This window comes from Limulus polyphemus, unplaced genomic scaffold (assembly GCF_000517525.1).
Source record: "Limulus polyphemus unplaced genomic scaffold, Limulus_polyphemus-2.1.2 Scaffold936, whole genome shotgun sequence".
Classification (NCBI taxonomy): Eukaryota; Metazoa; Arthropoda; class Merostomata; order Xiphosura; family Limulidae; genus Limulus; species Limulus polyphemus.
In genome coordinates this window covers 242,927-254,160 of record NW_013666546.1, presented here as the reverse complement: position 1 = coordinate 254,160, position 11,234 = coordinate 242,927, and the positions used below count along the sequence as shown (strand labels likewise).

Sequence of the window (11,234 nt, the reverse complement as noted above, 5' to 3'; positions counted from 1 at the left end):
AAAAAAAATTTGCATTTTTGATTCAACTTGTTTCTGTACTTTTGTGACAATCCCAATTCCCCTTTTTAAATTAACAATTTTAAATTATCTCGTTTCTTAAGTTTTTATGTCCTTTACTGGAGAATAAATTTTAAGCTAGATATTGCATATGCAATCAGTTGACGGCTACATGTTTTTTAACAATTTACTCCATTAGTCCCAGTCAGGCATGTGAACAAGGAAAGTGTGTCTATGGATAAGGAAGGATGGAATAAGGTGGAGAGAACAAGGAAGGAAACACGTTGCAGTATTGAGCAGGCAAAATGGTTAAGACAAGGCTGACCGATAACTGGCAAAGGCAGAGACAGTTGAACACTGTAGAACAGAACAGCCTGATAAAGGGAAGGGAGATGTCTGAAGGTAGAATGATTAGGGGGAAGGTGGTGATGAATGGCCCAACATTGAAAGCCACACCTCCATGCGGGTAGAAGGATGAAGTAGAATGATGCCAGAAATGGGAAATGAAAGGATAATCAGATGGGAAAGTCTAGTTCAACAGGCGATGGACCAGACTAATCCAAACATAAAGGTGATAGAACAAGATCCCGTGATGGAAATGAGATGGGTGATGACGAAGCAATAGATTGTATAAATGGCAGGGAAAGAGGGGGGTTGGGTTATCAAGTGTTATGGAAGAGGAGACCAAGGTTAAGCCAGCCAGAGGAGTATTGCCAAGAGAAAATGACAAAGACTGTCTCCAGCCAAGGTGAAGAAGGGAGAGGTAAAAAAGGATCAAGTAAAGACAGGAGTAGTGGTAACTGGAAGGCAAAACAGACACCAATAGTCCCTCCCTTAGGTATGGGCAATCCCAAACAAGAGAGTCGTGAAAGGTGATGGAGAAAGACTAAAATTGAGTAAATAATAACCAGATAGATGGAAAGGGTAAACAAAATGAGTTAGGGTTAGAATTAAGAAGTAGGAATACGAAAAATAATATAACACAGGGATTAAAAATAATAGTGCATATCTGATAATCAAGACCAAAGAACGTGAGAAATTTGAAGTTTCTCTTCTATAGGGAGAGAAGTTTCCAAAGTCTAAACAGGTGAAGGAACAATCAAATTCATCCTCCTCATTCACCCCACAAATGAGGAGAAGGAATGGCTGAAGAAGAGAATGGAGCTGAAGTTTCTGAAAGCATAAGGGAACCCACTATCCTATTCACAATGGCTGCCACATCATCCCAGGTAACATGCCTCCATAAGCCATAATTTTTACACAACCTGTGTGAGGAAATTAGTCACTCACACAAATAAAAGAAGACATTACATGAATGAGTGTTCATAGTTTGAAGAAAAAATGAAGGAAATTAAGTTCCATAAATACTGTACGTCTCATTAAATTTACAAAATAAAAACATGCGCAGGGTAGCTGTGTCGCCCTCCTATTGGTGGAGCACTTTTGCTGCATAATAATGTCATTATGCAGTAGCACAATTCATGAGAAATCTCGTGAGTTTAGGTGAGAGTTGCCTGAAGACTAATGGCATGCAACTAAGGCAGATGCATGTGGAAGATAGCTTTGGGTGTTAAGAGGTGTGTATCGCTTTGGAAATTATACAGTTCAAGAAAATTGTATCTAATATATATATATATATATGAGCAATGAAGTCTTTCCACAAATTTTAGTTTTATGAAACAATAATATTTAACACAACTTGTAAATGTTCATTCACATACATGAATTTCATATATTTCAAAGGATACCAGTAAATATTGAGTCCTGATATTTCAATGAATATTTGCAACAACAAAAACTTCTAAAACAATGAACTGTTTTATGTCATAAAATCAGTCAAGAATGAATTAAAAGAATTTAGTTAAATATGATAATACAACTTCTAACCTTTATGTGGAAGTTTTCGAATGCACTGTCTGCTTGGAATATGCCACAAAGTTACATTTTGGTCACGTGATCCAGAGAGCAATGTCAACCCATCAGAAGAAACATCTAAACATGTTACCTGTTTACTGAAATAAAAGTACAATAGAATCACAGTTCAAACATGTGATTAACTGGTATGGTGCATTTATGATCAAAAAGTAACAATATTTCTTTTCCTTATAAAGGCACACATTAATAACTTAGAAAAATATCAAATACACTATGAATTGACCATTACTCTTGTTCATTAACAATAAAAATTTACATAAAAATTCTGTATCTTAATAAACAAGCTAAGAGGTCATCCTTAATAATCTGATAGTGGTGATTCTGAAACTTCTGAGATGGTTGACAGTAATATTTAATGTAAAAAGACCTATTTGAAATAACAAAATTAACTTTGATGAAACAGGTTACATATAATGCATTCTTAATTCTATGAAATCTGGTGGGTCAATTCCACACACATGTTGTATGATTTGTTTTATAGCAATATAAAAAACAACTACTGGGTGAAATAGAAACTTCAGAATTACTTTCTACATATAAAATATATTATTTTTATAGGTGATATCTGTATGAATTCACAGCTTTGAAAAAATTTCATTTTGATATGTTTTTACAAAACAAGTAAAAGTGCTTACCTTTGCTGTAGATCTTTAATATCAATCAACACCATAAAAATATGAAATAAAACTAAATTACCCTTTTTTCTTTCTAGAATGACCTTAAATTGTAACATGAAACTACATTTGTTTATCATAAAAAACATAAATCTCGAAAAATTTATGTTTCAATTTAACTTTTACTGTTCTACTGCTATTTGAACCATGTCTAATTAATAATCCCACCACACAAGCTGTAAATCACTTGGCAAATGTGAATCTCACATTACCCTACCAAATTACATAACACACATTATTATCATTTATCTTACCTGATTTAACCTTATTTAATATAATAAATTTCTCATTTTTAAATCTCAGTTACTTTTATAATAATAAATAAAGAATACACATTTAAAACAAGAAATATAATACTTACTTGGATCTTCTTTTTTTTTGCTGTTGACTGTCAATGAAACTTAAACCTACCTTTTTATAGTAATGGTATTACCACACTAAATAATCTTATTTAATTAAATAATGCACCAAAGAACACAGAATAATAATACGTAAAAAGCAGACAATGCCTGATAACTATCATATTTGTTCTAGCTTTATAACTATGTAATTAGAGCTGTTAAAAATTCAGCTAAGCTTGTCAATATGTTTCCCGTGGGAATAAAGTTGGAATTGGAAGCGAAACAGACAGAAAACAATGTAATATAATACATGATTTTATAGATTAAAACTCTGCCTTTCTATTGGTTAAAAATAATATAGTATTAAATGAGAGAGAGAACTATTGGCAATTTGTAAAAGTGAGAATATTACAGGTGGGCATTGAAAGAGGGGTCTGATTTTCTATTTTATGGCTCTGTAACCAAATAAAATTGAAATCTATAAAGATTAAGCTTTGCCTGAGTGAAAACAATATTATAATGAGTAATTTACATTAAATTCCATACTTCTCAGAGGGGTTAAACAAATCTAAAAAGAGAGGATACCTAAAGAGCAAATGTCACAATTCTCATACTAGGGTGAAATTGAGGATTTTTTAATATATTTCCTTATAAATCTAAGAACTTAAAACTTATATAATATTAAAATTTGATTTATTGCTACCAAGTCTATTTATATACCATGATAGTAAAGTAGTTTAATTAAATTTTGAATGTAACTCTTTAAAAAGTCACGACATGTGCACTTTGACCTGCTTGTAGTGAGAGGGTTAAATAAACAATTTTCCTGTACCTATGTCCAATGAAGGTCAGACTTTCCTTAGCTTTAGTGCTGTAATGCAGATCTCTTTCTACCTATAAAGAAAATCAAACAAGTTTATTACAAATAAGTAATATTTCAAATTTAATACCAATTATACAAATTCAGAGCTTCCTCTGAAGTTCAACCAAACATTTCTGCAATGCTCAATTACAATTTACAAGCTAAAAATTAAAATTTTATGTCACTATTTTGTACGTCAAACCTAACAACATATCAATTGCTAGTTGGCAAAATTGGTAAAGTGTCAAGGATAAGCTCATTGAAGACATTCTTAAACAAAACTCTTTAAAATTGTCTTCAATGAGGTCATTCAATCAAAAACTTTAATGGTTATTTAACAATGGTAATATTATATAGAAAAGAAATTTTGCTTAAAAATTAAGATTACCCATAGAACTTTTATACTTGAAACTGTATAAAACAGTAAAAAAATGTACCTTATATTTTTCTGTATTTACTGTACGTATCTGATGTATTTATTATGCATTAATGTTATATATGTTTAATTTTATATTTTATGCTTTAATGACAAGCCAATTCACAATTATATGTTTTAATTGTAAAAGCAACCTGGTAAAAAATTATTTGCTGGAGAACATGAAACTTAGAAAACACTGAAAAGGAATGAGCAATACAACTACCACATACAAACCATGAACTAAATTAAAGAATACAGTATTACAGCCATGTTTATACTCAAAATTCTTATTAAAAGTTTAGTAGCTGAAACTTTTTTTTTTTTGTTCAGCTCTGGTCTATGAAAGTTGTTGATCTGTAAGATCACTTCTATATGTAAATAGTTTTCATTATGACATTTATCAAGCACATGATCTTGTATGTTGGACTTGCTGTTAGTCATTAAATTTGCACATTCTTTTATAAGAATTTCATGCTGTCTAGCAATTACATATATAAATACCAAAAATTACATTTATAGCATTTAAATTAACATACTACTTTAGATATTTTTCAACATACAATTCTATCTTTATATGGTAAAAACTTTTGTAGTGAATTTTCAGGTTTAAAAACCACCTTTAAATCAATTTGTGGGTACGTTTTATAAAAGAGGCTTACCTAATTGATTTTTTTACATTTTGTATGTACATGGTAGTATTATATTCTCAATTTATTTTGGCACATTAAATTTTATCCATTTATATTTTTTTTACATTATCTAAATATCTGTGCATTATACTGTCTACAAAATTATTTGGAAAATTATTTTTAAAACAAAACTTTTTTTAGCATTTTGGACTTCTTTCCTTATATGCACAATCTATTAATATTTCAAATAATTTTAAGAACTGTTAAAAACAAACCTATGGATTTTTTCTGTTATGTACTTCACATTAAAAATTTCTACTGTCAATAATGTGACAAAGTATCAGAAAGTAAAACAATATTCTTCTTAATGTTCTACTGTAAATTTAATATATTTATGCTGGCAATTCAGATATTGTAAAAGTTGATCTACCTGATGGATCATTAAATATAACAAAAGTACTTCACCTTCAGTAAGCTTAAAACTTGAAGGACAATTATCCAATCACTGTTTTTTATGTTAACAGAGGAACAAGTTAGTTAGGGCTGGTGCTAACCCTGATCTTATTACAATTTCATCAGTTTGATCACATATCGTTATTAAATAAAAAAATGAGATTCTTTAGTAACAAACCACAGTATTTTCTGAAAATTAACATTTTCCTCAATTGAAAATGTTTTTCTAACAGATACTCATCTACATACACAAAGGTATGTCACACTTCTATCAGTGGAAGCTTGTGCTGCATAATGCAGTAGCACAATTTCACATGATTTATGCACATTTTAGGTAGGAGTATCTACAAAGCTGATAGCATGCAAATCTCTCAGGCAGATTAGTGCAACTTCAAGATGAAAATAGCTTTATGAGTATGGAGGTGAGTGAGTGTAATGGAAAAAATATTTCAGAAATCTTATGTCTTCTTCTTTCTGATATATAAGATCAGCTGCTAATTGTAAAGTCTCTTCTCAAACATTAGTGTACAAAGATTCTACATCAAAGCTTACCCAATAAATTTCATTAAACTTTACATTTTTTTATTCCAACTGAAAATGTAAAACTATCTTGAATAGTAAATTTAATATCAGCATTTCTGTTAACTGGTAAACATCAGTCACTGACCGTTTTAAAAGCTAGTTAACCAGCACAATGAGAAGCTGCCATTTATTTGTGAAATTTCTGAGCTGCCATGTGAACAGAAGTAATCATCTGTAGTCTCCTTCTATTTTATTGCCAAAAACTCAAAGCATAATATTATGAAAGTAGTGACTGATTGTAGTGGTTTAGAAGTTAAAGTTAGTCATATTTTTACAGTAAAGTATGTGTCTGTCTTATAAAATACATTTTTGGACAAAATTGAAACACCATAGATGATATTTACTTTTAAGCTACAAGTACAACATTCAAACCAGATGCCACTATTAGTAAAACTACACATCACAAATGTACATTAAAACCAAATAACACATGTATTTTGCCTTTTATAATTAATTCTGAGTCCAAAAAGGAGACATTAATATACTGCTAGTAATAAAAGTTTCACTATGCTCTACTATTCCTCTGCAGGTGGCCATTAGCAAATCATCATAAAGCACTGGTTTAAACAAAATTGTGGGGGAAAAAAAAACTATAGGACCAACTGCAGCAAAGTAAACAATATTCATGTAGCTGGAAATCAAATTTATGTTGTAAACATAGTATTATGTTGAAATAATGACTGTTAAATAATAAAACAACCAGTAATACATACATTAGACATATACTTCTTTAAAGTGAACAGGTATCCTGCAATGACTATTTAATTTTAATATGGTGACCTGTAAAATAATTAGTAATTGGTCACTGTGATGGAACTGGTTTTTCCCAGTGGATATCTACATCAAATCTTTATGTATTTTAAGAACACAATATAAAATATATAGATGATTACCCAAGAGCTAACCTTTAAATGTTCCTCCCAAGTTATCAAATTTTCGTTTCTTTTAACATTGATAAATAATTTTGTAATTTTCTTCCACTTTATTAAGATCTTTTTCCAACTTATAAACTTCATAGCATGGTTCAAAATGTTACTAATCTTTAACAGATAAAGATTAGTAACATTTTGAACAGTTTCTGCCCATTGAACAGCAACTGCCTGTTGTAGAAACAAGTGCCTTTCATCTTCACCTGAAGTAATTACAAACTTTAAACTATGAAATGCCTTTTTTCTGTTTCATTCAAAATCACATCATCTTCAGCATGATTAGTGAAAGTACCATTTATTTGACCTTTGGTTCGACAATATAGTTCATTCAAGTGTTTTTGTCTAATTTTAATTATTATTCATTTAAGAGGTGCATGTAATCTACATGACTATCCTGTTTTTCTAAATTGAAAAAACAAACAAAAAGCCTCAGCAAATTGTTTTTTCAAAGATATATATATGTATCTTAAATTTTTAACTTTATAATTAAACAAGCTGAAGTACCCATCCCTTTTCCAGGTTATGAACTTAATAAAATGTGTGTGTGTGTGGGTTGATGCTATAACAAATAACCCCAAAATCCTAACTTTCACACAATGTATTAATAACACATTATTACATTATTCATTATTACCTCACCAACAGTTTTGTATAAGCTTTAAGAACTTAATATGTATATACTTGAGACATGGTATGTGCGATGGTCAGAGTGACTTTGTAGGAAGAGGTAGTGCCAAAAGTAGTGGTGGTAGGTGTGCTTTCTGTTACCTGCTTTCAACACCCAGCTCTTAAAGTCCTTCCCTGGTGTTTCACGTGATTAATTAATTGATGGTCATTGGCCGTAGAAGTGTCTTACGGGCCGAAGTTGAAAGGTCAAATGTCAAAGTAGGAAGTTGGTATGACTCAAAAAACAGCTCTTCATATGAGCCTTATGCTGGCTGTTGGAGGAGAAACTTCAGCTGAGTTTATGTATTAGTATTAGAATAGGAGAAACCATGTTTTTTTCATTGCATTCCTCCATAGAGAGTGGTAGCACACTCTCTAAAGTATACAAGACATTTGTGTGGCATCCCTCCACACTGTGTGTATGTTTTAGAAAATTTAATAAAGTTCTTTCTTCGTGTAAGGACGTGGTGCTATCTATGAATGTAGTTAATGTTAACTTACATCAAATATAATAAATGCTCAATAACAGCAATAATGGGTATGGAGGAGTTGTGATTCTGCCACTAACATGGCCCTTGTTCCAATCTATCATCCCACAAAGTTTGGTTGAGATTGGCCCAGCGACCTAGGAGTAGTTAGATAACGGACAAATAAACAGACACGGGTTTTTGTGCTTTATATATATAGAGATATGTTTAATATTATACTAATTAGAACTGATAAAAATGACTTATTTCTACTTTAAAATTCCAAACTTAGAAATAACATTTCATGTATTTGTCCTTTAAGACTCAAAAAGTAGGTAAATTAATATGGAGAATTATACACAGACTTTTCTCTATGTTAAAATACTTTTATATGCAAGCTTTCAGCCCTCTTACTGGAGCCTTCATTGGGCAACAATGTACTGAGCAATAAAAATGCATTAAACTGTGGAACACTGCTTTAAAATAGGCATCTGACATCTGGTATTAAATTTATTAAACATATAGAATTATGATGAATACAAAATACAAATTGATTGCCTCAATTTAATAAACATAAGGAAAATACAATTAATAGGTATTATACGGAGAAATAAAAATAAAAGGAATTTTTCAACTTCAAATAGCATATTGTAAAATTAAAGGTTTAATTTTACATCAAAACCATGACAAATAATATGTTTTATGTCTTTTATTAGTGATGTCCATGCAGTATTGAGTAGTTGTTGGCTTTTGTTTGATTAATACCCACTGATGATCCATTGTATTGTGCTTGGATGGCAATCATTTCCTTGATTTTTCTATGTTTGGTGTCTTCTTCTCTGTCTATTATTTTGGCATTTTTTAAGTCTATTATATGGTCATTTTCCTGAACATAAAAAGCTATAGCTGATGTGTTTATAGCACATTTCTTAATATCTCTTTGATGTTCTTTGAACCTTACCTGTAATGGGCATTGTGTTTCTCCAATGTATTGGATATTACACTCCCACCTAGTGCTATAAACTACATTCTTTGTGAGAGGACTGGGAAGTAGGGACTTTACCTTTCTAAGACTGTCACATAGTGTAGGAGGATCTACGAAAACTACAGTGATGTTAAGTTTATTCATTATCCTACAAAGTTTTCTCCTATGCCTGATATGAGGGAAAGAAATGCCTTTTTCTTTTCATTGTGATTTTCAGGTTGTGGTTCATTAGTAGCTGAGACAGATGAACCATATAACACATGTTGAATTGCTTTATTAGGATAACCATTATTCATCGAGATAAAATGAGGAGCACATACTTGTAGCTCTACATTTTAGTGTTTTGATAATCCCAATTTTGACAGCTATTGTATGACATGAGTGAAAATTCATGTATTTTTGTTCTAAATTTTTCAATTCATTGGTACAATTTTGCACTTTGGCAACAGATGCACCCCACTGGGCATCAAATGGATAAGTATATATAGTATATAAGACTCAAGCTTAATAAGAAAGAAAAATCATTAATTACTTTTATAAATATAAGAAGTAGCTTACAGATTTGTATAGATTCAACTGATAGACATTTCCTCCTGATGAGCCAAGAAAAAGATGATATTCTGCAGGATCCATGGTTACTGAGGTCAGACACACATCCATTACTACAGACACCAGAAGGTTTCCTGATGCAAGGTCATATAGCTGTGTGAAAATTAATCAAATACATGTTTATAATTACTACCTGTCAAAAAATATTCACATTTGAGTGAAACAAGTTTTTTAACTTAATAGTAATAGGAAAAGTATTTTAAAACATTTATACAAGGATAAAGGTTGGCAAATTTCTCTCTAAAATGTTTATAAAAAAATAAATTACCATGGATATCTGAAATGCATTGTAATTTTTTTAAAGAAGTAAACACGGCTAAAAGCAAGGTATAAACATATGAAAAAAATTATTTATAAAATATGATCATAATAAGTTTTATGTTTTAAAAGAATTGCATCAGTACTAACAAAAATATTTTTAAAGCTGGTTTTATACAGATTCAGTGTGTTATGAATTCAGTAATCCCTCCCCCATCAAAAACATATTTTAAGTATAGTGATATATATATATATATATATATAGTGTATAGGTTACCGGTGTTACCATTTAAGGTAATATGGCAGGAAGTTCCCTCTTGTCTGGCATAAATGGCTGTTCTTCTGCAAACAGATGTCTTTTGTGCAACTCAGATGTCAATCAACAAGATAACTTGGAATTAAAATTAAATAAATAACGTTATTGATTTGGCAAAAGTGTGATGATGGTAAAGGGAAAAGCAACTTGCTTTCTTATAAAAGCGAGTGTTAGGGCAACAATTGAAAGTAATTCAACCAAGGTTAAATTAGACTGTTACTGGCATTTGTCAATGTTAATTTAGATGTTTAACTCTTTAAACAGTGATTGCTCAGGTCATTCCCACTGCACACTTGCACATCAAAATTTAATTAAAAAATATATTTCTAATTCAACAATTGTTTGCTCAAAAATAATGCAGAATTGATATTTTAGCATCTTCTAATGCTTATCTAATATCTAGTTGATTTCATAAACAGAAATTCAACAAGTATTCAATCTTTTATTCCTGTCATGTCTCTATAAACTTTGCATTTCATGATTTTGGGTTATTTTGACATCAAATTTATGTTGATATGCTTTCTGTTTGTCCAAATGTGAATGTACTAGTTGAACTCAAATTTATTGCAATGCCTGGATGAGTCTTGAATTTTGAATAATTCTCACTGATGTGACATATAAAACAGAATTTTCTAATCAATAATAAAAATTAAGAATCAAAAGTCTAATTTGAAAGGTAATATTTTTGTTGTTTCATGAAACAGTACTTTACACTAAAATGTTAAACATTTTACAACTTCAAAAATTTATAAAATAATAAGTAAAATTTTAAGAATTTTTAATGCAGTAATTAGACACTTTAGAAAGTCTGTACCAAGTCTGATACCAGTTGTTCAAATATTTTCACTAAAAGAATGGAAAAGAGTAAGATATTAGTGATACCTTTCCAGTGAAGAAAAGCTTAAATTTTCTGTTGAATATTTTACCTAGGAAACTGTACTTCTGTAAAAATAGTTGATTTTTCTTTTGTAAGGAAATCATTGAAGTCTATTTTAATTCATATGATTAATAGGTTTGGTCTGTTATGAATTTCACGCAAAACTACACAAGGGCTATCTGCGCTAGCCATCCCTAATTTAGCAGTGTAAGACTAGAGGGAAGGCAGCTAGTCAT

At 30.5% G+C, this 11,234-nt stretch overlaps 1 protein-coding gene across 1 annotated transcript in view; it reads right to left on the bottom strand.

Moving 5' to 3' along the window:
* Positions 1-11,234, bottom strand: part of LOC106461333 (WD repeat-containing protein 18-like) — a 64,393-nt gene that overhangs the window by 17,832 nt on the left and 35,327 nt on the right. Inside the window, exons 6-8 of the mRNA XM_013921151.2 lie at positions 9,497-9,640; positions 3,780-3,841; positions 1,885-2,009 (exon numbers count right to left, since the gene is read on the bottom strand). Coding sequence (XP_013776605.1) covers positions 1,885-2,009; positions 3,780-3,841; positions 9,497-9,640 — 331 coding nt within the window. The remainder of the gene's footprint in view (positions 1-1,884; positions 2,010-3,779; positions 3,842-9,496; positions 9,641-11,234) is intronic.